General features: G+C 43.6%; 2 protein-coding genes and 1 pseudogene across 3 annotated transcripts in view; 2 read left to right on the top strand and 1 right to left on the bottom strand.

Annotated features, from left to right (window-relative positions):
* Positions 1-1,536: 1,536 nt before the first annotated feature.
* adck5 (aarF domain containing kinase 5) lies at positions 1,537-16,290 on the bottom strand. Its single transcript, XM_083645776.1, has 15 exons — positions 16,154-16,290; positions 13,380-13,471; positions 11,285-11,434; positions 7,645-7,720; positions 7,062-7,262; positions 6,834-6,974; positions 5,664-5,777; positions 5,434-5,565; positions 5,251-5,334; positions 5,079-5,160; positions 4,909-4,987; positions 4,729-4,820; positions 4,027-4,279; positions 2,899-3,015; positions 1,537-2,801 (listed from the first exon to the last, which is right to left on the bottom strand). The coding sequence occupies exons 1-15, from the start codon at positions 16,175-16,177 to the stop codon at positions 2,699-2,701; spliced, it is 1,740 nt and encodes a 579-aa protein (XP_083501902.1). The 5' UTR covers positions 16,178-16,290; the 3' UTR covers positions 1,537-2,698.
* A 2,233-nt stretch (positions 16,291-18,523) lies between these two features.
* On the top strand, positions 18,524-20,338 carry LOC310784954 (cold shock domain-containing protein E1 pseudogene; annotated as a pseudogene). Its single transcript has one exon. The product of its transcript is annotated as a cold shock domain-containing protein E1 pseudogene (transcript).
* Positions 20,339-22,266: 1,928 nt separating this feature from the next.
* Positions 22,267-27,114, top strand: part of ctdp1 (CTD (carboxy-terminal domain, RNA polymerase II, polypeptide A) phosphatase, subunit 1) — an 85,368-nt gene continuing 80,520 nt past the window's right edge. The window contains exons 1-3 of the mRNA XM_083645972.1: positions 22,267-22,701; positions 24,412-24,495; positions 26,733-26,826. Coding sequence (XP_083502098.1) covers positions 22,421-22,701; positions 24,412-24,495; positions 26,733-26,826 — 459 coding nt within the window. The 5' untranslated portion in view covers positions 22,267-22,420. The remainder of the gene's footprint in view (positions 22,702-24,411; positions 24,496-26,732; positions 26,827-27,114) is intronic.

Below are 27,114 nucleotides of genomic sequence, written 5' to 3'. Positions count from 1 at the left end.
TCTTTGATTTAGCTACATTGAGCTCATCAAAGGGATAAAGATAAGAATGCCATAGAAAAGGAGGTAGGACATTTTATTAGTTAACATTTTGTTAAAATTATTTAATTTAAAGACATTTGGCTGGGTGGCATTTGACTGTTCTGATTGCTAAAAATGAGGCAGGAGTGGAAAAAAGTAAAACATTGACCTGATAAAACAAAGACACCAACAGCCTCCTGTTTTCACTAGCTTCTCTTAGCAGCACAGCCTTGAATTCTTCCACAGGTTATTACAGACCGGTTATTACATCATCAGCATACTTTATACAGACTGCCAAACGTGACAAGTTCACATTTACTACTGCAATACTGCCGTCACTAGAGCTGCAGTTTGTTAGATTTAATTACTCCAAGGACCTTCAAGAACAGAGATTGCCCTTCACTGCTTGTTGCCTCATTAAAATGGTTTCAATATTTAAACTCACTCCCATGAGGAGGAAGCTAAAGCTTCATTTATGCAGATGTGAGAGCCTTCGCCGTGGCCAGCGTGCCTACCGGCGAGGCTTTTGTACAGCTCCCCAAAAATGTGACGGAGCGCCGGGTCGACGTGAAGAGCGCAAAGTATACTATAATGCCGATGCGGACATAACTGGAGTGAGTGAAAGCTATGACCGGTATATGCACTACATTCTGTCCTTGGGCTAACTTCTAGTCATTGGAAGCATAGTGCAATCACACTATTTACTCCTTTTGCTGGGGACTTCCCTGGGACCCCCTCGTCAAGCTGAGTATGTCTAGCTGCCGCAGACACCTCAAGGCTCACATTGAAGCATGTTTCAGCCTTAATCATGGTGGTTCAACTTAACTGTAGCTTCCTTGTTCACAGCCAAGGTGTCAGTTACAAACTAGATGGCACTCGGTAGTGCATGCTGCATACCTCGACCAAACCTTCTACAAAGTTTCGTGGGTTTTATGCGAGTCTGTCTAAAAGTTAGGCACCTTTTTGTGATTGGCCACACCTGTTCATAACTTTTTGAGATATCCTGCAGACAAACGGGCGAAAACATGACCTCCCGGTGAACTCAGTTGACAGAGGTAATTATCTTCATCATAGAATCATGTAGGGGTGTCACGGTTTGGTACGTACCTCGGTTTCGGGGTCACGGTTCGGTACGAATATGGTACAACGGAGAAAAAAAAGCAACAAATCCCAAATTCATTTTTTTTTATCCCCCCTTTGAATTTTTAAGATCTAGGCAATCCACACAAAAAGGTTTTACTCTAGAGCAGAGATTTTCAAAGTGTGGGGTGCGCCTCCCTCTCAGATGTCTGTATTCCAGCTGTTTGACAGGGCAAAGGCATTTCCCCCCACTTTAAATCTTTATTGTACACAAGTTTGTAAACCGAGTGCATGTGTGGAGTAGCCTAATACCCCCACCCACCCCTCCCCCACTGTCTGACAGACAGCGGGGTGGGATTCACTTTCCCAAGTAAGTAGGCTAACGTTATTGGATGTGAGTTTTGTTTACCATAATGAGTCATCATAATGGATTATTGGAACATGACAAGGAGTCATCCCCTCTTCCTCGCCGCATCTTGCTTGCCATCTCACACGATGTAAGTTGCTTGTTTACAAGTTAACAACTTTGTCAGTGTTATGTAACGTTTAGCCGCGATGCGCAACTAGGAAAGTCCTTTATAGTTGCACGTCGCGGCTACGTAACAACATTAGCAAGCTTATCTCGTTGGCTTGATGTTGACAGAATTTGCAAAACAGCTTATCGCCTGAGTCATAAAAGTCATTAGGATACTGCTCTGCACTCGCTTTTTTGATGATGGTAAAGGGGTAGCAGCTGGACGCTTCAATGTTGTTGTGGTTTTGTGAAGTAGCATGGAAGCTACGGCTTGTAAACATGCTGGAGCGACCTCAGGTAATGTTTCTTCTCCACAAAATTTTCCATTCAGTGAACGCGGATTTCTATGGCCCTTGTGTTGTTTTGGTGTGTCTTCTGTAGCGTTCAAACAGCGTTTAGCATTAGGTGCTTTTCCACCACCTTCTGGATTCGACGTATTCGTCGTGTCGCTTCACGCACCGAACCGTGACGCCCATAACGTGACTTCACGGGACGAATACACGTACCGCGACACCAACATCTATTGATACAGCTGTAACAAATAATTCCCGAGAGAATACATCGCCAAATAGTCACAGATTTCTTGAAAACATACATAATGCAGCTTTAAATATATTCAAAATTTGGATGTAAAAACAAGTTGCTTTAATAAAGTTACACGAACACATCTTAAATGACTTAAAATCATTTAAAAAAAGATAAATAAATTTGTAATTTTCTTAAAATTGAACTAAATAGCTTGCAAGTTTAAAAACATTTCTCTCTAGGAGTGAGATTAAAGAACGACATTGGTAGTCTGGTTTTGTGTGAAATTCTAGATCGATTAGGTGCTTTACAGTCCTTGGATTTAGTAATTCCATTTTTCCAAATTAAATACCACACAGTACAGGACCTGATTTGGTCTGGAAATAGTGGACACTGGAGTAGCACCATTACTAGCAGTTTTGGAACTGCTTTGGAACTGCTGTGGTAGAGAAATCTCCTTGATGGACTCTTTCTATTGTCCGAGTTACATTCACTTGTGCTTTGAACAGAACAAGTCCTTCATCTCTGGTTCTTTTCAAATGTAGGGCGGCAGGCTGTACTCTACCTCAGGTACTCGTACATCTCGGCGTCCAGAGACATGAGGCCAAAGTAGCACAGCACGTTGATGAGCGACCGCGTCAGACTCATCATCGCTATCTCCGATCTGCAAAGGAGTCGGATGAGTAACTTATTTCCAGACACTCGCACAAAGAAACATTAATTAAGCTGATGCTGTGAATCCAAACTGCAGCGCTCCCTACCTCAAGGCCACTTCAAACTTGAGGCTCTCCCAGGTCGTCCACATCCAGCGGAACACCCAGAGTTTGGGCAAGATTCCCGGCTGCTCCGCCTGGATCTTCCCCCAGCCTCGCACCGCACTGAAAACCAAGGAGGACGTTGAGTGTTTGAAACTTGAAAGATTTCAAGATGCTGGTAACTGAACAAGCATAAACAGTGTTGCCAACTCTTTTCCATGGAAAGTAGCTATTGGCTGCTCAGAAAGTTGCCAGATGTCATACATTAATTTGCATATCAATATATAATGCTGCACTTGTTATGTACGCAGCAGCGTAGCTGTTTTAATATCAACCAGTGTTGACTCTGCCCATCCGGGCCGGTTTTGGCGAATCGGCATACACCAGTAAGGCAGAGCGGAAGAGACAACAAGAGATAACAAGTTATTGGCAAATGCTTTGGGATTCAACAAATTAACATTGCTAACCCCTGGTCAAAAAGTCGCCAGATTTGTCGCTAATCACTTTTCAGAAATAAAGTCACCAGGGGAGTCTGAAAAGACGGCAAGTTGGCAAAACTGAGCTTATATAAACACCTTGCAACGGTACGCCACGCCATCGACATTGTTAGTAAATTGAATTCAAACCAACCCAAGGAACGACACCCCTCCCACTTCTCCTAGTGACTGACAGGCCAGAGTCCCGTCATCTGTGCCTCAGACTTTTCCTCATTGGTCGGATGCATTTCTACACATTTCACTTTGAAATGAGAATAGCAGAGGAACACTGGCCACCAAACGTGACAATTTATTTTGATTGCTTCAACATAAATGTTATTACTGCAGCTTTAATGAAATTTAGCCTTCGTAGTTTAAATGTTTTCTGATGCTTGCAGCACCGTCCTCCAATGTGGAGCAGTTGAAAATGGGCAGAAGTGGGAGATATCGGGAGTGTCTTAAAAACTGGCAGAGGACCTTTTCTTCCTAAACAACATGCAGGCTGGAAAGTGAGCTTTGAAAGCCAGAAATTGGTACTGTACTCAAACCTAAACCAGCTCTACAGGTATAATGGTCATTTAGTGCTATGGGCCAGTAAAATAAATCTCACTTGTCCCTTTAACTGCACTTGACACACCAAAAGAGAAGGAGCGCTAACCTCTTGGCCATGACGAAGTAGCGGTCGATGGGCGCTCCCAGCGTGATGTTGATGCTGCGGACGGTGTTGATGTTGCGGAAGACTAGCAGCATGGGCCGCGGCATGTTTTTCAGCACCTGCATGATGCCCTCGAAGCGGTGGGTGGCCATGTGGCGCATGTAGCTCGTCTCCTCTCGACTCAGGACGTTGGACAGGCCCAGCTCCCGCATGTTGATTGGCCGCTGCAGCAGCATCTCGCAGAACAGGAAATACTCTGCAGAGCCAACGACAACATTCATGGGGCGAGCATGTAATATAAGTGGATCTCCTATACGGAAATAATTTTTTTAGCTAAAAATTGAATTTCTAATATGTGTGAAGCATAAATGATCATGTGTGAAATATAATGAAATTTCTGCCAAATTATGAAATTCTAACACCAGAAAAATCTAGTTTGTGAAAATATACAAAAATCCAATCAGTGCTGTAGGGAATATTGCATAATGAACAAATCAATAGTTCTCCCTGATTTAATTGTGGGGACAATTAGATTTTTCTAATATTGGACTTAACATACTTAAACATAAATGCATAGATTTGCATACAATTCAGACCCACTCCCCAAAAAAAAGTAATCCCACCTGTACATGTATTAAACTACTTTTGTAGCACAAAAGAATACCGTGGGGATTCTAATATGAGAAATGAGGTCAACAGTCTTACGTTTGACCCCGAGGGCATTGGAGTACATTTCCATGGCTGTCTCATCTCGTAGAACGATGGACCTCCACAGTTTACAAAGAGACATTCTGTCCCTGCAAGTCCAAACAAGCAAGTTAGAGCTTCATACTAACATTCAGTCAATAACGTTCTGCAAAGGTTTTAACCAAATGCACATCATACCGTTGACTGAGGTATTCGTACAAGCCGTGGTCCAAGAGCACCAGCTCTGCCTTGTTATCAGGGCCTCGTCTCACTAGAACTGCAACACAAGGTCACCATCAGAGGTTGATAAAAAAAATTGGTCCAATTAAGGAAATCTCATATGCATGGTAACAAATAAATGTACGTACCGTTGCCAGGGTGGGGGTCAGCATGAATGAAGCCAGTGTAGAATATTTGCTCAGCAAATGTCCGGATCAGTTTGTCAGCGGTCTGAAAGCCACACGTGATGAGACATTTTACATAAGAATTTCAGGGATACTACTCCAGGTATATTTCATGGTACAGACTGCATCAACTTACGTCTTTCAAACTTAGTCCTTGTCTTTTAATTTCTTCCACATTGTTGATTTTGCAACCTTCACAAAACTCTGCTGTCAGCACTCGCTTTGAATTGGAGAGAAAAAGTGACATTTTAGCTAAGGCTAAAGGAGAAGTCTGAAAGTCAAGTTGTTCCATATCCTGCATAATGACTAATGAGCTCACCTTACTGGTTTGTTCCCACAACACTTTGGGTACAACAATGAATTTGAAGTGTTTCAGCTCCTCTGCGCACCTCTCCGAGTTCCTGGCTTCGTTCTCAAAGTCCAGCTCTTGAGCCAGTGTCCCCTTCAAGTCCTACAACAGTACAACAGCAACATGAGCCAGAACACCTTTCTCCATCAAAGTACATAGATTAAGCGTGATATGAAATACTAGTCAATCTATTGCTTAACCTTGAGGACCCATCGGAATCCAAAACTGGGGTGCATGAACGCTACAATATCCAGGAGGATCTCCAGTGTCCTGATATCCCCGTCAAACCGATCCCTGAGGTCAATGTACTGCACCTGTGACAATAGAAAATTACTTGCACACTTACAAATAAATAAAAAAGAGTACCGTAAATTCCGCACTATAAGCCGCACCGGAGTATAAGCCGCAGCAGCAAAATTGCCTGTTTGTTACATATATAAGCTGCACCGGACTATAAGCCGCAGGTGTTTTAATGTTTTTTTTATTGTGTTTTAATGTTTAATTACCATATGTAAGGGTTCATGCACAGAGGGGATTGTCGGGAAAGAGATGGCTGTTTGAGGAAGCTCCCATTTATTAACATTTCAACAAAACAACATAACACAACACCACCTGTGTTTTTTTTTACAGTGGACACAGTGTCCGCGGTGTGGTGAAAAGAGGGCAAGAGAGGAAATTAAAACAGAAGTGGATTTATAGTTAGAAAGAGTGCTAAAAAAGAGAGATTTTTTTTTTTTTTAAAAAATCCATAGATAAGCCGCACCGGACTATAAGCCGCAGGGGCCAAAAAACGGGTAAAAAGCCGCGGCTTATAGTCCGAAATTTACGGTAGGTAAAACCTAGTACAGTATATAGCTGTCCCGTATCTCACCACCCTATAATTGGAGAGCGGGATGGCGTGGCACGGCGCACAAGTGCGCAGGCCAGTTGAGCAGGCGAGCTGTGCAGCAGCTGAGCTGCGAAGCGAGCAAGACCTCAAGGGAAAGCCAACGAGGTACAGTAGAAATGAGCGATGAGGCGGAGGGAAGGATGACAGACGAGGCACAGTAGGCTAGAATGAGTAATTAATACTAGGTTTTTAACTACATTTTGACAGCACATGGCCCAGTGCTCCACTTCTCTCTCTCTGGACTGTGTATGTGTGACCCCAAACAATCACCACTTCCCATGCCTAAACCTAAACCATTCATGCCCAAAATGTGCGACTATTCTGTCTTTTCCCCACAAGAATCTTCTCGTCAGTCAGGGTGGAAAAGCCTCTGAAACAGCATTCAGATCATGTGACAGTAAAACTCTGCATTGAAACCCAGCACATCACACTTGCCAGTGAAAAATCTATCAAAATGCTAGTTTCGGGCTCCATTACTTGCCTTCACAGCCACGGGGGTTCCATCAAACATCTCGGCCTTGTGAACCTGGGCCAAGCTGGCAGCAGCTATGGGTTCATAGTCAAACTGCTTGAATAGCTCCTTTGGGGTTTTGTTGAAGTCTTCTTCGAAAAGCGCGTCCACCTGTTAAGACACAAACACCATCTGAGAACGTTGGAGTTGTCCTCTCTTGCTGAAGCCGTCTGCCTTGACTGGCGGCGCGGGCCTCACCTCTTTGTACCTCCTGTTCAAGGCCTTGTCTTCCAGGACCTGTAGGGTGCGGATATATTCTGGGGGTAGCAGGTGGTTGAAGGAACACAGACCCTGGCCCAGTTTGATGTATATTCCTCCGTTCCTCAAGGCTCCTTCCACCATGTGATCTGCTGCCCTCTGGTGGCACGCTGTCACCCCTGCCAGGTAGGATGGGCTGCTCTGGCAGGGGAGGACAGAGGCACAAGCATAGTGTTGGGTTAAGGGCTTTTATCAAAGGAATTAAATCATCTCATAATGTATAGATAATTTGATATCTGTGCTATTAGGTTTTTAATCCGTTTGTAGGCTTAGAATACTGCTACTGCAGTGTATTCTCTCTTTCTCTCATTATAGGTCAACTTTATGAAGCGGTCACTGTTTGGGTTAATCATTGAAAGTTATGTTACACAATGGAAGTATAGATTTTCTGTGCGTTCACTTGTGTGTCAGGTCATGTGTGATATCTCAGACGCCATTGATATGTGCAAAATAACCAAAACTTGTGCTGGGCCATCTAGCCACCCCCCTATTCATCACATATAGAGGACAAAGAAAAACTTACCTCATCTAGGCCACGCAGTGCCACATTTTGGGTCCACCAGTAATCCACTGAGATGAAGAGTCCAACAGAGAGAGATCTGAGGACAGAGTGGAGAACCTGCAGTTATGCCTCACACTATATAGACCGTTTCAACTTGACAAGATAAGTATTCTAAATGGACTAACATTTATTTCCTGTTGCAGTGTTTGCTGATACAATAGCTGACAGGAAATATATTTGGGTCCAAACTGTTGCCTAGCAACAAAATTCCAGGGAAACCATCTAATAATATGCGACCCGATGGCATGCCATACGATCTAGTAGTGCTCAAACTGACAATGTTTTAAACTCTAGCATACAATTAAATTCAACAATGTACTTTGTACTGTATTATATTATATGCTTTTTTTTAATTTACACACTTATCCTTTACATCTTCAGCTGTGGTTTTACACATCTTATTAATTTCTTTAAATGATACAGCTGCTGCTCCAAAAAGTAATTGATGGATGGATCATTAATACAGTATCTAGTACATCATCAGCAGGACAGAGTTTTAATTGCTTTTTGGGTTCAGTGCTCCCTGCTAAATGGAGCTATCTAAAGCTCTGTCCACAGTGAAGTGGTTGCATTTTGAACTGTTATTGATATGAAACTATGGTCATTGTGACTCGCTGGCCTTTCAGTGATCCCAGCAAGTACTACAGTAGATAATGTATTAATGATCTATCCATAAAGTCCATAAATCAGTTTTTGGAGCATTAGGGCAGTAGCTGTTCATAACCTGACACTGCCAGATGGTTTGTTACACAGAACCACCTGGGAATTCTTCATTGGAAACCGGAAAAAGGGCATGCGCTATCCTTTGAATAAAATGTGTAAAAGCATAAGTGAAGGTGTGAAATTTAAATGTGTAAATTAAAAAGCATATTGCATCAAGGGGCCCCCCCACACACAACCCATGGTAAAACCGCTCTGTACCCACAGTGCCATTGTTTTCCTATGGGTGAGAGCAGTGCCGTCCAACTATGCGGCAACGCTACCCTTGGCATCGTGCGGCGCTCGAATTTGCCACCGAGTGCTGTGCTCAAAGTTCAAATTATTTCAACTTTGACCTACTAAGCGCTGACCTTTCATGAGCGCATCCTATGTCGCCTAGCAACAGCTACTGCTGCTCGTCACTCTACCTCGCACTGAGTGAAGAGCTGATCTCTTGTCATGTGAAGGCAGCTTAACACGTTCACTGCCAATGACGTGTTAATACGTAAAAAAAAATCCAACGGTTGACTGCCAATGACGTGTTAATACGTAAAAAAAAAGATTTTTTTTTTTTTGACCGTGGGATGTGCATCTAACCCTTTTACATCTCTTATATAAATATTGGAGCCACCGAACGTGTACAACCCATTCCACCGACCCACTAAGTGGCGACAGTGCTCTCCCAGACTAGAAAAAGCAGAGCCAAAACTGCAGGGGAACGCGCGATGAAACCATTCTCATACTGTAGAATGGATTGGCGAAAACGCTTTCGCTTTCGCGCTGATTGCTGGCGGTGAGGGATTGCAAATTTGCATAATAGATTACGGGTGGAAGTTGGAACACACTTTGAAACACGCAGCATAAATAAGACCAGAATCGCAAAAGCTTCATCAAAGCTCTCAACGTAAACTCCAAGAAACGAGCGAGCCCATCCAGACTTGCCCAGCGGCCGCCAGCAGACAGGCACAGCAGCAGCAGCAACAGAAACGAGCTTGTGACACGCCCGCTGCAGCCAAGAAGAACACACACGGAGGGAGGAGTTTGAAGGAGAGGGGTGTTTCCTGCTGTTATGGAGGAAATTACTGTTCAAAACTATTGTTTAGATGTCTGACGTCTTACTGATGCCAAAAATGAATGGTTAAAGTGACTGTTCTATCGAATTTCACAAAAAGCTATTTATCTCAGCTTAAATTTTCAGACGCTGAAACCATGCTGTATTCAAGTGCTAATGCCTACATAACTACTAACTCTACAAACTAACTCTTTTAGACAGAGAAAGCACACATTCTATTAGTTCTTTTTAGATATTTTGTGTTCACAAAATCTTAGCAGAAAAGAATCCTCAGGTCTTGAAAGATGAGCCAGAATCCTCAAAAAAACCCTCTGGCAGAAGCTACCTACAGTAAAAAAAAAAACAGCTGGCAGTGAATGTGTTAAGAAGTCTCTAAAATTGTTGGATATAATTGCATACCACTGAATGAAGAGTGTAATATGGATTATGTCAGTTTGTGATCATTCCTAGTGTAACCGAAGTGACTCAGCGTCGATTCCTCGTGAGTCCTGTGTGGTAGCGAGTGGATTGGTTAAACTCACTCCCCCAGTATAAAGGCAAGTTAATCCGCTCCGCCAAGGGAGCTAGCTCTCTTGGTGCAGTGGTTAACTTGTCTGACTCCCAAGCCGAAGGTCGGCGGTTCGTATCCACCCCTGGGCAAGCCCCTAACATGGGTTGCTGCAAGTACCACCTACACAACGCCGTTACATTGATGCCGTGAACCCGGATGCCCAGTGGGTGTGGAGCAGTGGCAGCCGGCCACTAGAGGGCGCCAGGGCGTCGCCCCACTTATACCCACTAGAAGGAGGGGAAAATAAAACGTTATATATATATATATATATATTTTTTTTTTTTTATGAGCGAGGTGAATATTAGATAGTGAGTATATAATCTGCAATAAATATGTAGATTCATAATGATCTACATGTGTACTGTTTTTGGGTCAATATTTTCTTGCACCGAATTTCCACGGACGCCGTCCGGGGACTTCCGGTTTCCACCAGTGCAGATGGTGCAGATCAGAGGATCTGTGTAAATTGCACATGCGCTGTTCACTCTCAAAAACAAAGGGATATGGGAGGGCTCTGGGCGTGCGTATCTAGCATTCGGCAGCTGCTGAGCTGTACAGAGAGTTCATTCATATATAAATTGAACAGGGCGGGGGAAAGAAGCCCCCCCTGACGGACGCCATTGCCGACACCAAAAGGAGCAGAGACCGTATTACCCCACCTTACCTGCATGGTCTGGTTAGCATACCAGAATGCCAGGATTCTAATAATGCTATCAGGCACGCCCCTCTCCCCCAGTTTTAAAAATAGTTTCTGGTGGTTGACTCAGTCGAATGCCTTAGAGGCATCAATAAACCCCACTAAAACAGAGGAATGCTTACCTTTATACATATCAATAACCTCTTTCAATGCATAAATACAGAGGTCAGTGCCATGCTTGGCTTTGAATCCAAATTGATTGTCAGACGTGACTAAAAAGGAACTTAAATGATCTAATAATATTCTCTCTAAAACTTTAGAAAGTACACTGGCCAGTGCAATAGGTCGGTAGTTGTCCACACTCCCCACCTTACCTGCCTTGTCCTTGATGACTGGCACCAAAGTGACCGACAGCAAGGAGTCCGGAGTACAACTATTTTATAAGCCTTTTATGAAATGTCTATGGGAAAATAAATGGCGGATGAAAATCTGGTACAGTGCTGAAGCAGGAAGTGACGTTCCACTTTGCCTCTCTATAAGCTCTACCTCGGACTGATATGACGTTTTGTCTGAAGTGCCATTTGCATAACTTTTCTGTCCTTGTGACTGGGAACAATAAATGATAATGACAATACAGACAAACCTGCAGAACCGACCGAATCCTTCCATCACGATCCTCATCTTCCTCCTCTCTCGAGGTGCTGACACAGCATAGTGGACCCCCGCCGCCATCGGCACGCCGACCGAGATGCCAACGCACGTCTTCCACAGCAGCCCCCTGCGCTTCCCTTCCCTGAAACGAGGAAACAATCCCATTTAAATCTAGGCAGCTGCTGCGTTCATGTGTTCCTCAGAAATATCATATTTACGAGTTACCAGCCCACGAACGGGCCTATTTATTTATTATTATTTTTTTACCTTTAATTAATCAGGTAAAATCCATTGAGAACGAATTCTCATTTACAATGATGACCTGGCCATTGGCCAAGAAGAGACTTCAGCAAGAGTGTATAAAATAAACAGTTAACAGGAAATGACACATACAGTACATAAACAACAGCAAAATACAGCATAAAATGTTGTATTTACGAGGGAGAAACGAAAATGTCAATGAGTTTCCGAGTTGTGAGGTTACATGAGGTTTCGGGACCAAACGGTGGATAGTATGGAATCCATGTCACCATATGACAGTATAATATTATATATTTTGTTATTCTGTTCATAGTAGCATCATTTATCATTTATTTTTAGTACAGTAGTGGCACATTTTCACGTATACATCTAATGTTATTAACCTAGCTGTAGCAAGCAAGCAAACTTTTAACAATGAAGCGTGCCATGCAACTAATGTTATCTTGGCAACACTGATAACTTATTATTAGCTAACCTTAAAGTCCCTGGAAACCAGAAATATTTCTTTATTATTTAGCATTTTGAGTTCATCACATCACAGGACCCTATGTTAATAAGCCACCAGCCAAATTTGAACGATGATGAACGTCGCAAAGTATATAAATTTAGGTTTGACAGTCGTGGCAAAACTCATGAGAATCAATTATTTTTTAGAGTGTATTTTCTCTCGCGGACTGTGTGGGCGTGTCCCATCTGCAGCAGGTTTTCAGAGAGAGAGAGAGCGTGAGACAGGGTGGGGAGGGAAACGGAGAAAGAGATCGAGTGCTGTGTGTCGAACACAGCACTCGTGCTGTGTGTCCACAGCACGAGTGTGTGTGTGTGTGTGTGTTCGTTGCTCGGAGAGGGAGAGAGAGAGACTTGCTGCGACTGCACAGCTACTGTGTCTGTTTGTGTGTGTGTGTGTGTGTGTGTGTGTGTGTGAGAGAGAGAGAGTAACCTCGCGTCACCAGCCTGTGTGTCTCTCTCTGTGCTCTCTCTCTCACTAGTCCCGAGAGAGAGAGAGAGAGAGAGAGAGAGAGAGAGAGAGAGAGAGAGAGAGAGAGAGAGAGAGAGAGAGAGAGAGAGAGAGAGAGAGAGAGAGAGAGAGAGAGAAGCATAGCGCTTGGCACGACGGCACACAGAGTGGGAGGGAGACGGACAGCGAGGGAGCGCTGTCACTGGGGGCAAAGAACGGACAAAAGGAGGGTGGGTGCGGATTGCGCGCATGTACAAAGGTTATATAGAGCTTATGACGTCATAAGCTCCTGCGTTTTAGCACCTCGCGCACTGCTCTCTTCAATGAGGAAGTACTTTGTAGAATCTTGTAGAAAAGTGTCAATTTTAAGGCTTTGGGTTGAAAGTAATGTATAATAATTTTGGAGGCACAAAATTACTAACATAAGACCCTAAATAACATAGTTAGAACGTTTTTGTGGATTTTGGTTTCCAGGGACTTTAATGTTACAACCTTGGTTGCTTCTGGTAATAAAACACCAGCCAAGAGAAAACAACCTTACTTCTGGTGTCCATGTTTGTTGCTCTTTCTGACCAAGAGCACTTGAATGGTGTCATATCGTAATTACGACTTCACAACTGGGAAGTAGGAGCTTCCGAGGAGCACGTGTAAGAAAGATGCTATCTTGGAATAGACCCTTTTCACATCAACCGTTTTGAGGTGGTAAACCAGGAAGAAAAGCAGGTGTAACCAATACCACCATCAATGATGGTCCCATATTCCATTGATAGGTGTTCCAGTGCCAGGACCCTCATTAATGTTATTGGTTACACCTGCTTTACTTCCTGCTAACGGTTGCTATAGGGGTGAATCCGTATCCTGCAGTTTGGACCTGAGTGAACTGAAGGATCGGCTCGTCTGGAGCGGTGAGCCAGGATGTGGACGTCTACGGAGCAGGGCCAGGTGATGCAGACACAGCCTTAACTGGGAAACACAAAAACATGAACAATGCGAGGTCAGGTGAAGCCAGTCAATTCAGTAATCAAACAAAATGTTAAATTATTTCCTCAAATGTTTCTCTTGTTTTTTGTGTGATTGTCTTTCAGTATTGTTTTGTCTTATAACTATTGATGTGATCGCTACGCTGCATACTTACACTAAGTGAATCTGAAACTGAAATGCTACTAACCAATGCTGATACTATATGCTAATAAATGAGAGGATAATACAGTAACAGGGTAACTTGCATTCCCAAGGGTTGTCAGGCAACCCTTGGGAATTATTACACACCCTTGGGTGCCACACCCTGAGTGCACCAGCTGATTATCATCACTGTATGACAAACAAAAGACCTAGCTCATTCATTGTTTCTGTAAATCACCTTGAGAAAGGCCAGTTTGGCCGAAACATGTCGGTGGAAGCCATATTTTATTAAAGGCTTTTTAAAAATATTCTTGAAGAGTTGCCTTGGACTTCCTTTGTTCTTTCTACTGAATCTTCAACCCTATGGATCCAATGAGCACCTTCTGAGAAAGCCTACACTCGACAGAACGCCGTAGCCCTCTTTCCCCATTTTCTTCTCGACTTGAGACTTGACTTGAACTCTAGCATCTCTGATCTAATCAGAGATATTATTTAGTCTATAAATCACTTATGGTTCATTTCCACCGCAGGTAGTAGCGCGATCCTGCTCCGCTCGACTCGATAAATTGTCTCATCCCACCGGTTTAAACTGTCCCAGCCCGGGTTGTATTGGGGTCGAGTCGTGCTACTTTTCGTACCTGCTTCGTCGAGGTTCTATTCTGTGAACCCGGGTTCATACGGTGACGTGAAAACATTGTAGACGACTGATTGGCCAGGCAGAATCGTGTTTACTCTATCTACTGACTGTCAATGCGCTGCATACCAGTTTAGTGGGCTTACATTCTCTTCTGTTATGTTATTTCCATCCATCAGTCTTTGTGTTGCTGCCTTCGCCTCTGGTGAAATAAAGTCGTGGCGGTGGTTTCAATTGTTTTCAGAGTGAAAAAAGTCCGCTGCTCAGCAAGCTCCTGTAGTTAGTTGAGCTGCAGCGCTCCGCTAGGCCGCAGCGGGTGTTTGGTGAAGCCGCGGTCTTGCCTGAGAGGCCGCGGGGTACAGGGCAGGCTTCACTCTGTTGCGCCTCTTCCATCCGCGCGCAGCGCATGCCTGAGTTTGACTAACTACAAAGTGATATCCATTCTCCTGGCCGATTGTCATATTCGCCCATGTACACTGTAGGTCATTTAGAGGCACCAGTATTTCATAAACAGTTTAAAAGTTCTGTGGATGGATTTAATTGTAACGTTATGGTATAGCCTACTTCGGCTATAAGCGAAGGACAGATATGCGGGGGCGGGGGTGGGTGGGGGCAGATGATCCGCAGTGGAAGCAAAACGTCCATCGAGCCGAAACGATTAGAGCCGAGTGGGGACGAGCTGTGCAGGGCTGTTAAATGTGGTGGAATTGAGCCATAAATGGCCTAGGCCCTAAATACATAGCTGAATTGCTCCCACGCTACGAACCGTCTAGAACTCTTAGGTCAGCAGGGTCCAGCTTATTAACTGTCCCTAGGATCAAATCAAATCATGGGAAGGCCGCATTTACCCACTATGCTTCTGCTAGCTGGAACAAATTGCCTGAAAACCTCAGATCTGCCCCAACCTTACTTATTTTTAAAAATAGACTAAAGACTTTTTGTTTACCGTCGCTTTTAACTGCTGACAGCTATTTCTCAATCACTATCATATGTGTGTCTAGTCATGTTTCTTATATAGTCTATTCCTCTATAAGTTTTTAGCTCTTTTTGCAACTGCTGCGCCTGTTGCTTAATGCACTTTTTATACCCTTTAAAAAAAATGTTTTTAAAGTTTTGTTGTGGTGATGCTTTTAAATGTCCATGTTATTCTCTTCTTCTATTCTTTTATTTTCCTGTCAACCATTTTATGTGAAGCACTTTGAATTGCCTCTGTGTATGAAATGTGCTATACAAATAAACTTGACTTGACTTGACTTAATCAGACGGGGTGTTTGAATAACAACAGGAGAGCTAGTGTGTGTTTGTTGGTGGGGGCGAGTCTACATCAAGGCCATTATGACAAGCCTAGACGTCTGAGGGACGAAATGTCTCCACCACTGACAAATTGATGCACAGATAGCACTGGTGTCAGGGACCTGAGCAGCACAGAAATATCAAACCAGCTCTGAGTCACTTTCACACTGTCAGAACAGGAAAAAAACATGAGTTTTGTTCAAGGACAGTTTGTCATCACAGTGAACGAGAATGGGAAACTGAATGGGGAGAGACAGTGATCAAGAGTCTCTGATCTCCTCCTGCAATACTGGGAACTGACCATTGCATCACTTCAAGCCTGCCAACAGTAAATGAAATGAAACGAAATTGTGGGATGTAACGTTACCCAACAAATCGTATTCCCTTGAAGGTCACAATTTATCATAACTATATTCACACCTCACACACGTTCATTTGTCATTACGTTTATTATCAACAAATAGTTTTTTGTTTGCTTGTTGGTGTTTTTTACATTGATAACCAGCTAATTCGCTGTTTGGCAACTAGCTAACATTAGCTTATGCTATAGACAAACCGAGCTACGAATAACGGTAATTTAACAACTGTGAATTTACCACTCTGGAGGTCTCCCTCGCCATGCTTCCTGGACACAGCTCCGGTCACAGTAAATTAATAAATATTTGGAGTATCCCTGTAACCTTGGACCACCAACTCCTCACTTCTTCACATCAGCCTGGACGTCTGTCTCTGCATGTCACTAGTTGCAGTATTTGGTTTGGCCGAAGAGTAATATGAAAGCGAGAGAGTTCAGCCCCCGCCTATTCCGTCTTCGTTTAAATACCGCTTCAAGGTTAGCATGTGTGCTCATTCTCGGTGGGAAAGTGTGTGTGTGTGTGTGTGTGTGTGTGTGTGTGTGTGTGTGTGTGTGTGTGTGTGTGTGTGTGTGTGTGTGTGTGTGTGTGTGTGTGTGTGTGTGTGTGTGTGTGTGTGTGTGTGTGTGTGTGTGTGTGTGTGTGTGTGTGTGTGTGTGTGTGTGTGTGTGTGTGCGTGTGTGCGTGTGTGTGTGCGTGCGTGCGTGCTACCGTGTGTTGAGTTATTCTGTGCCTTAATGTGTCTACAACATATTCGTTAACATATTCATGGGGTTCTTTCTTGCAAAATAGCACCAGGCTGCACTAGGGCGTTTTTTATCTTGACAGTGCGCCGTCTTTGGCGGGAGGAGGAAGCCAAACAATACGTCATGGATCACATGACATGGTTCGAGGCATGGCCTGGTTCCGGCCTAGAGCCCGCCCTAGACAGGAAGTAACTGCGGATATAGCTCGTCAACTTTTACGTTAACTTGACAATTAGACAATATGTATCAGAACGGCAAACAACAAAACAAAAGATGGACGTACCGAACGAAGTTTTTGAATAAGTTCTTGTAGAAACATTGCGGATTCACAATCTCACATCTTTTAAGCCAATACAGAAGCTTTGCATCCGACAATTAATCGAGGAAAGAGACGTCAAGCTAACGGCAATCATGTTTTTGGGAGGTAAGGGGAGGAGACCATGGAGGAGACATGAAAGGTAGGTAGGCTACAGCATAATAGTTAGTTGAGGGTTAGTAGCTGACCAACCACCGATACTGATCTGAGATTCACAAAACAACAACAATAATAATCATATAAAATCAACAACAGTTTGGAATTAGCAGCTAAAGTCACGTCCATTTTTCCATTCATAAATCTGGCAATTTAATTTGATCTTGCTTATTGACACAAATATATAACTCATAAATGGCTCAATGCCTTTTCTGAGCAAGTAGCACTTTACTTCCATAAAATCATTTGCTACCCTGGAAGTACCTATTAAGTTATACCATGCTACCTGTGGAAGAATGATGTGGGAATAAATGGCAAACCAGTTAAAAGCTTAACATTTATTAGAGCAATTTTTGCTTAGGCTATGCATGCCAAATAATGGCACCCTTATGCTTCAGCAAAGTTCTTTTTTAATAAAGTTGAATAAAGTTGTAGTGGGTCGGCATACCTAAAAACATAATAACAATTGTTAATTTGGTGATAAAAGCACCAAATTTGGCAGATAATATGTTGGGAACAAAACTGGATATTGGGCACAATATCGCACCCTGGTGGCCGTGGCAACAATTTCTCAAAATGGGCACCAGTGGCAGGCCAAACCTTAATTCCTATCCCATTGGACCCCCACATGCAATAACGGACATAATCTAGAGATCCTATAACAGAACCAAATACAATAGACTAGCCTACTCACTCACAATTCTATTTACCTTTACAAAGTAATTGATTTCAATAGACTGTATTAGTGCCATGAATCAGTAATCAATCGCTTGGGCTTGGTGCCCAAGTGCATTCACTTTCATTCCAGAGTGACATTTGTTTGTAAAACACACCTTCAGTGCGCTACTGCAATTATAATTATTATTATCTGCCTCTCTGCTCGTTTGCATGCGGTCAAGCGGTAATCAAAGCTTGACTCTGCGGTGGGCGTGACGTGACTGTGTAACCACGGTAATGTGATAACCGCGGCAGCCCTAATAACACAGTGCATATGACCACCACCAGATGCTTGTTCGCACTGTTATGTTGTGGTCTTGGCTGTTGATGATGTTGTGATACACTGATGATGTCATAGACATTGTGACACAATCAGTGATGTGACGTCATAAACTGATGATGATGTCACTTATTGAGTGACTGATTATGTCACTGATTTAATGACATCACTGAAGATGTCACAGTGTCTATGCATAAGTGACATCATCACGACATCAGTTCACTGGACATTGTGTGACATCATCATTGATGCCATTGTGACATCATCAGTGATTTATGACAGCACTGATGATGTCATCTATGACATCATCAGTGATGTCATAAATCCTTCCCTGACCCAGGGACCCATGCCTACATAAGCAGGGGAATATAACCCAACAACACACATTCATCACAGCCATGGAGCATGCTGCAGATAAGAGTTGGGATTTACCCCTAATTACATCAGAGGCCCTTGTTCCTCTAGCCAGGCAGCACCTGGATAGTCTCACTCCACAGCAGTGGCGATTGATTGCAGCCGGCAACATCGACTGTGCCACGTGGGCTGTGCTGGTGGACTTGATACGGGAGATCTCTCAGTTAACCACCAAATGTATCCTGGATGTTCTACTGCCTTTGGCTTTCAGTTACATCAGGAATGGCGGCACAGATTCTCTGAGTGTCTCTGAGGAACGCATTCATGCAAGTCTCGGTGAGTCGCTTCATGACTGTTTCGCTGAAGCTGTAAACATCTCGCCAGAGAAATCTGACTCTGATAGTTCATTTCGGCTTAAAAAGTTGATTGGAAATGAGGTGGCGCAGAAGGTGAATTCTGCCCTGTCTCTGGCCAGCCAGAGATCTGTTTCAAAGGAACAAGTGCCAGTGGCATTTGTAAGTGGCTGCATATCTTGCACCGACGCTCTGCGTGATATGGTTTCTTGTGTAGCTGCCATATTGAAGAGATGCCTTCATTGCCTTGGACGAACGAATAGCCTGCTGCACATCTCCGATGAGGTGGAGTTTACAGTTGTGCCTGACCTGCTGTCAGTCCAGAGGAACCATACAGTGTGCATTAAGAAGCTGCCCAAGGGCACAGTGTCTTTCCTTACCCAGTCTGAGCAGCGATTTGTGGGTGTGGTGGAGACGGAAGTACCAGACACCAAAAATGGCAGTCCCAGCACGAGCAAGGAGAAGGAAGCTGAAGAGGGAGTGATCACATATGAAGATTGTGGTGTGAAGCTGACTGTGTTATACCATACCAAAGACCTGGAGGGGGCCTGCATCCCACAGACTGGAGATAAGGTGGAGTTCTCTATCAACGAAGTGAAGAGCACTGGCAAGCAGAGGGCAGTCTCCATCAAAGTGCTCAACCGCAACACCATCAACCCCAAGAGACTGCAGGGATTTATCGCCACACTGAAGGACAAGTTTGGCTTCATTGAGACAGCCAATCACAAACAAAATATTTTCTTTCACTACAGTGAGCTGTGTGGAGACTTTGAGAACTTGGAGCTGGGTGACACTGTGGAGTACACCCTCTCTAAAGGTAAAGGCAACAAAGTCAGGGCTGAGAAGGTCTCCAAAGTAACAGCAGTGACAGGCGCTGGTGATCTTGGTACAACAGTGATGCTGGGGAAAGTGGTCCGTCCTCTGCGCAGCATGGATCCATCCCAGACAGAGTACCAAGGGCTTATTGAGGTCACAGAGGAAGGTGGAACGAAAGGACAGAGTTATCCCTTTTGCATCATGGGCTTGGCAAACAAGGCCGATTGTCTGCAGAAAGGAGAACTGGTGAAGTTCCAGTTGTGCACTGTAGCCCAGACTGGACAGAAGATGGCCTGTGTTGTTGTCCCTCAGCGAAGAGCCTTGGTGGAGTGTGTCAAAGACCAGTTTGGTTTCATCACATATGAAGTTGGTGAGAGCAAGAAGCTGTTCTTCCATGTGAAGCAAGTGCAGGATGGCCTTGCGCTCCAGACCGGGGATGAGGTGGAGTTCTCCGTTATCTTCAATCAACGCACAGGAAAATATAGTGCCAGCAGTGTACGCAGAGTCAGTGAAGCGCCTAAGCCAGTGGTGACCTCACGTCCCGACCGTCTACTGAACCGACTGACGGGCATCACCCTCAACGATGCCAGTGGCCCACGCTTGGTCATTTTGAGGCAGCCCTGTGGTCCTGACAATTCAAAGGGCTTCAATGTAGAGCGGAAGATTCGCCAACCCGGTGTCATTGATTGAGAAATATCGACACCAGCCCATTTTGGTGTTGGTGGGCCAAAATTAAGGAATTGCATCCCAGTGGGCAACAGCAGGGGAAAGGGATTTTTCATTTGACCCATGCTTGTACACATACAAACTCATATACATGAAACATGTGCACACATAGAGTAATCGGCATGTGTAACCTTTGTCCCTGTTCACCTGTAAGGGAACTCTTAGAGTGCCTGTCCACTCTAAGCCAACAAAAATCCACCCCCATTCACTTTGTATTGCATGCGACCAAATCGCTGAAAAAGCATGCTGGGATACCTGGTGACATGAAGATGTTGAACAACAAGACATGAGGAGGGGCCAAATTCAAAATAGACCAATGCAAAATGGAAAGACAGCAAAACCAAGCTGCAGTACCAGGAGACCAGCGAGGCAGGGCTAACTAAACAGGGCGAATGCGACTCCATGCAAATTGTTCACTTATAATGATGGGGAGAGGGACCGTCATGGGTGCAGGGAAACCATGCAAGGGGGAGGAGCTGAGTATGTTGGTGAGGGTATGCAGGGTGGCCTCATCACGCCTTCCACTCAAAGATGGAAGAGAAGAAGATGGAATTCCAATGATCCAGCAGCATCGTTTGTGTAGGCTCTACCTCCCCCAGCTCCTCACGGAGGCCTTGTCTGCCCACCAAATGTTGCCCACCCCTGGTCTGTCCATATGTCTGTATGTCATCCCCACGAAAGAAAGAAAAGAAAGAGGACAGGCTACCAAGGATGTCATAGTTCTACTGTAGACGGCTCAGCCTGGTCGCTGAGGTCGGCCATGTCACTATATAGTGATGTCATATATCACTGATCAATGACGTTTCGACCCTCCGGCCTTCTTCAAGATCAACAATAGAATAATATATCACTGATACTGCGGTGTAGCACTAAACTCTATTGCAGCGGATTGGGCGTGATCAACCCTTCCGTGGGCAACGTTGCGTTGCAGACAGAGTAGGAAGGCTGATCCGTGAGCGGCTGCTTCTGGGACGCGGGTCGGGGTCCTAATCGGCCTCAGCTGGGTCTACTGGGCGAAGGTGTATGATGTTGTCAGACCCGAAACACCCCACGACCCCAGTCAACATCACTGATGATTTGACATGCTGTAGCATGTATACTGAAACAAACAAACAAACATGTCATAAATCACTGACACTGATGTAGTCACAGTGATGAGGCCTGGTGTCCAGTTCACTATATCTAACGCGCGCACGCGCACACACACACACACACACACACACACACACACACACACACACACACACACACACACACACACACACACTTCTACTTGAACTGTAGGCTACATCTGTTACATCATCTTACATCAGGTATCCCAGTGGTCCTCCCCAAGCTTATGGAAAATAGTTGGAGGAAAACAACTCTGGAAGGGCACAAAATGACAAATAGATTTCGTTATTGGACTTTTTTTATGGTATTATGTTTTATCAGTATGACATTATAGACTTCACTTGTGTAATAGTAATAAAGTAATATTTTACTATCCCCATTGCCGTGTCACTGTCACATTATACACCTGGTCATGTCGACAGCTGTGTCAAGCTTTGCAGCGTTAGCCAGGGCGAAACCGGGGAAATGGCGATTTTAGCTTCAGAATAAAATCATTACATTTATCACTTTTAGGGGGAAAGTGTTTATTTTGGCACGTACAACGACAATAAAAAACACTTGATCAGATTACTCGGTGGAGTGTGGACTGATGGAGTGAAACTATTATGCTCTTAAATAGACGCCAATAATTGTAGCAAGCATTGTATTTTGAAAATTTGCTTTGAAAAGTTGCTTGTCGTCTACCGGATGCTGTAGAGACCGTGTCGCTGCAGTGTTGCGCTTTCCTGTTTACGGGCGGGAAGAGCGAAAGAAGCTGACTGTCGTGTGTGTAACGTTACGTTACATCAGCAGCACATTTGTTTTTATCCACCACAGAGCTTACACTTTTGATGTTTTAATGATAGACGCGGCATTGCAAGATCTAGAGAAACGTTTCAAGCGGACCGTTGCTAAAAGTTAACGGGGTTTTGGGGGAGTGCAAAGGCAAAGCAGATGGAGGAGCCTCTTGCAGATTCTGGCGGTGGTGGTGAAGCCGCGGAGGGCCCAGTGGCGGATATCTGCTGGCCGAGCGGGGGTCTCCCTCTGCGGCTTCTGGAGTGGAAAGTCAAACCAGGCAATTTAATCAATGTGGACTCCGTGCTGGCGCTGTGTGCTCCCATTCCCCATGAGAAAGGGGGCGAGACTGTCAGGCTGCCGGAGAAGAAGGTGAAATCGGACCGTGCTGGAGTCGTCAAGGAGCTATGCTGTCAACTTGGACAAGTCATACCGCCCGGGTGAGTCACAGTCACTCAGCCCGGTAGCTATAGCTAACGTTAGCTGCCTGGTAGGGATGGCGGCAACACTTCAACTGTAGTTTCGGCAACGCTGTGCACGCACGCTAGCATGTTAGCTAGCTAGCAAGCTAAGGGTGCTAAATTGAGGTTAGCATGTTCACTAGCCAAACCATGTTGTTGTTCGCACCAGTGTCAAGCCAGCCAGAATATACAGTCACGCATTCGGCCCAAACTTTCAAAATAAAACCCTTTATGATATAACCGCATAACCCTATCACATGTAAGTAGAAATCTGAGCATAAAAGTAATATACATAATCTATTCTTAGCCGTTGTTACATTATGTCTTTTTAAATACATTAACTTTGGTACTTACACTGTAAATACACTAACTTTGGTATATGGACTCAAGGAAACGTCAAATGTGTTTTATGTTGAAAGTGATAACTGGACGTGGTGTTTGGCAGGTTTACTAGCTTGACGCGTGGGAAACACGCCACGGGATGTTTTGGAAGCTAGAAAACGTGGGTGAGGAAGAACATGGTGTAAAAACGGCATGTGTTACTTGAATAAAGATACAGCCACAAAGGAAAGTTTTCCAGCTTTTTACCAAAACATAGCCCATTACCAAGGGATAGCATAATTATGGACTTTATCCTGGTGTTCTGATATCAGTGAATGTTGAAAATAGGGATGTCCTGGTGTTCTGATTCTGATATCAGTGAATGTTGAAAACACGGATGTAATACTACTGAATTAGTTGTTGCCATAGCTCTGGGTGTGTGTAATACTTCTGCTTTCAAGTGCTCATCATTGTAAGCGCTTGCTCCTGAGTTTGGGAGGAAATACCAATTGGGTTTGAACACACAAACACACACACACACACACACACACACACACACACACACACACACACACACACACAAATACACAAAAATGACCTTGTGACAAAATCAGTGTTTGGTTGTTCTATTGTAGAAATCAAGTGGCACAGAGAGCCTTTGTGCTGCTGCAGCACATTGAAGAGGAGAAAGTGTGCATTATGCATGCAGTGTTTTAATAAAACAAAGGCATTTGAAATCAGCATGACTACTGAGTTTCAATGTTGCTTTGCTGTCACGCTGTAACTGAGCAACCCTTGTGATGTTACAGTCAGAGTCTGGGGTGACAACATGTCCCTCCCTATGCTGGCCTAAACTATGACAGCGGTTTTACAACTTTGTGTGCCCAAGGAAGGCCAAAAGCTCAAGGCACACCTGTATTCATATCCATCCAAAATAGTCTGTAAATGCTTTTTATTTACTTAACAAACTTATTTCATTACAAGAATTAATTTGAAAGTTTGTCAAATTAGCCGACATCAAAGCACCAACACACAATTTATGAATCAATGCAATTAATTGCACAATATCGGAGCAATTTACATTCTGCTATTAAACATGTCAGTTTCTGTCCTATAAAAAAAAGGGGGGGGGGGGGACAATGATTTTCATTAAGGGACAATGTTGAGGCTTACAGCTGAGGCGTGTGTAGTAGTACTAAAGCATCTTACTGTAGTGTATTCTACTAGCCTGCACTGCATTCATCCCTGGGCTCACCCAAATGAGAATCTGGGATAATGTGACTAACGTGCTTTACCTGCTCTTTACCTGCTCTTTACCTGCTCACTTTGAAGTAGGAATCTCAACCCAGGTGTCTTTTCTTTTTCCAGGGGTGTCATCGTCAGGATAGAAGAATGCTCCCATCCCATAGTAATGAAGGGTTTATGTGCAGAATGTGGCCAGGACCTGACTCAGTAAGGACACGCACACGTGCGCGCGCACACACACACACATACACATAAATAGGGCTGTGCAATAAAATCGATACGGCGATATATCGCGATACTTTTTTCCACAATACTGTATCGATATTTCTGAAAAATATCATGATATATCGCCATATAGATTTTTTTGCACAGCCGTGTGTTCAGTGACACAATAAGAATACTTTTTATTTCAGTGTGTTCAGTAAGACACTCAACACTCAGTAGTTTTGACTCAATTTGTCCACTAAGTTATCAATATAAAGTGATGTACATATTATTATGGTGTTGTGAAACAAATGAAAACACGCTCGCACACTACAAGGGCTCCTTTTGAATAGCTTTATTGCACCAAGTGCAAGTGGTAACGTTTCGAGCTACATTAGCTCTTCGTCAGACAATTATACAGAGGTGAGACGCCATCTTATATACAGTAGTAGTCACCTGATAGTGAAGAGGTCACATGATTGAACAACGCAGCTGTGTATAATAACAATCAATCAGAGGAGTAAAAGTCATAGACTACATATTATGTCATACAACAAAGAGAAAATCAACAGTCTGTAGTCAAGTTTACCTCTGTCATCACATGAGTGAAGAAAAAACAATAAATACAGCAGTACGTTTCTTGTAGTGTGACTAAGGCGACTCAACCTGTGTGAAAGTGCGAGAAAAAAAGTGTGAAGCAACTGACCATATATACAGAAATATACAACAATTAACAAGCAATATATACGGTACATATTATTAGGGATGCACCGATATGAAAATTTTGGCCGATGCCGATAACCGATATTAACATTGCTGTTATGGCCGATAACCGATATTTACCGATGTCGATATGATCTGCATAAAACCACATTTTTATGATCATCACATTTTGTACATACTGAAAAACACATGTTAACACTGAATTTGAAAAAGTTATGCATTTCTTTATTTGCAAAGCCTTTGGAAAAGCCCATAAATCATAGATTTACTGCATTATTTCATATCAATGTGAAGAATTTGGCTGATAGTGATAACCGATATTAACATTGCAACATCTGACCGATACCGATATGACCGATATGTTAAAAAAACGACCAACATCGGCCGATACCGATATGATTGCCGATATATCGTGCATCCCTACATATTATTATGGTGCACACTGCACAGCATGTTGTATTTTTAGCTCTATTTTTTTTTTTTTTTCAGTAAATTATGTAGTATAGAGTATTGCAATATATCGCAATATGTTTTGTATCGCAATGTATCGTGATACAATCGTATCGCGACCCATGTATCGTGATACGTATCGTATCGTGAGGTCCTTGCCAATACCCAGCCCTACACATACATTACACATACACATTGACCCTTTATGAGGATATTACATTCCTGTGGCTTAAAATCTGATTAAGTTGATCAATGAGTTATCTATTTGTCTTCAATGGTGCCATGGACTCATCAGTATTTGTAGTAGATTGTGCCTTTATTTAAAACCACTAGGTGGTGCCAGAGATGGCATAGCTCCAGGAAAAACCCATTATGTCATAGGAAATGAAAAGCAATGTTCACACTCTCCCTGGTGTTTGAGAAAGAGCTACTGTATGTGTGAAGCTGTCAACTGCCAGCTACACTGCTCCTGTGTGGATCCAGCACCAGTATCATTATTATCAGGGAACATGGTGTGTAAGTTATTAATTTAATAACTGCCACCATGCTCCCTAACTTTAATTAAAAGTTATTGCTTAAAAGGTGCATGGGACACATTTGTGTAGACCATTTGTATGCCATTTTGCCAGTGAAAGTCTGTATAAAGCACATAGATTAGGGGTGATGCAGATATCTTTCCGTTTGGTATATAATGAAATTAAAATATTTACTTCAACTTTCATCAGCAGAGGATAATGTCAGGATAAAGGCATTGGACGGTCCTCAATGTGGATCTGAAGTAGCTGAGATTTGGTGGCAATCAGCTAAATCACTAACTCAATAACAACATCAGTATTCTCTCTGAACAGCACTGATATAAACACCTGCTGTAGACAAGTCACTGTAAACATTTCCTCTGAGTCAACCCAGCTGTCAGTAACCACTGATATGCCTTGCAAATGTAATTTGCATTTTTTTTTTGTGAGAGCTGCTTTTCTTCTGAGTCACAATATGTTCAAGGACCACAGAGGCACGCAAGCCACATAATGCACAACTCCCACTCCTGTCCCCCCCCCCCCCCACCTCAGGCTGCAGAGCACGAATGGGAATCAGCAAGCTCCCATCTCCACGGCAACAGTCTCCATGGTGCACAGTGTCCCCGAGTTGATGGTCAGCTCAGAGGTGAGCCATATGATGGAGATACAGTACCTGGCAGAGTGGGCTACTAGTGCAGCGGGGTGGGACCACACATTTCATCTTTCACCACACTGCTGTGTGTATGCATTGTGCTTGAATGCACAGTGCTGCTCCAATGCAATATTTTTCTAAGATGGCACATACTGACTAGCGCTAGACTGATTGATTGATGACTGATGAATTTCATTCTTATCCAGGTGGCAAAACGGCTCAAAGGGTTTTAGAGCATGGGACTCTCCATTCAAATGAATGATAATAATAAACTTTTGGGAT

This window comes from Poromitra crassiceps, assembly GCF_964638095.1.
Source record: "Poromitra crassiceps genome assembly, chromosome: 11".
Taxonomy (NCBI): Eukaryota; Metazoa; Chordata; class Actinopteri; order Beryciformes; family Melamphaidae; genus Poromitra; species Poromitra crassiceps.
The sequence above is the reverse complement of the archived record's forward strand: the minus strand, read 5'-3'. Positions and strand labels throughout refer to the sequence as shown.

What these genes read in the sequence shown, in the direction of transcription:
- adck5 (XM_083645776.1), bottom strand. Translation starts at nt 16,177, where the DNA reads ATGGCGAGGGAGACCTCCAGAGTG. An exon ending in TGACCCCCACCCTGGCAACG is followed by an intron (nt 4,988 to 5,078) that starts GTACGTACATTT and finishes CTTGTGTTGCAG; the next exon opens with TTCTAGTGAGACGAGGCCCT. An exon ending in TACTTCGTCATGGCCAAGAG is followed by an intron (nt 3,016 to 4,026) that starts GTTAGCGCTCCT and finishes CTTGGTTTTCAG; the next exon opens with TGCGGTGCGAGGCTGGGGGA.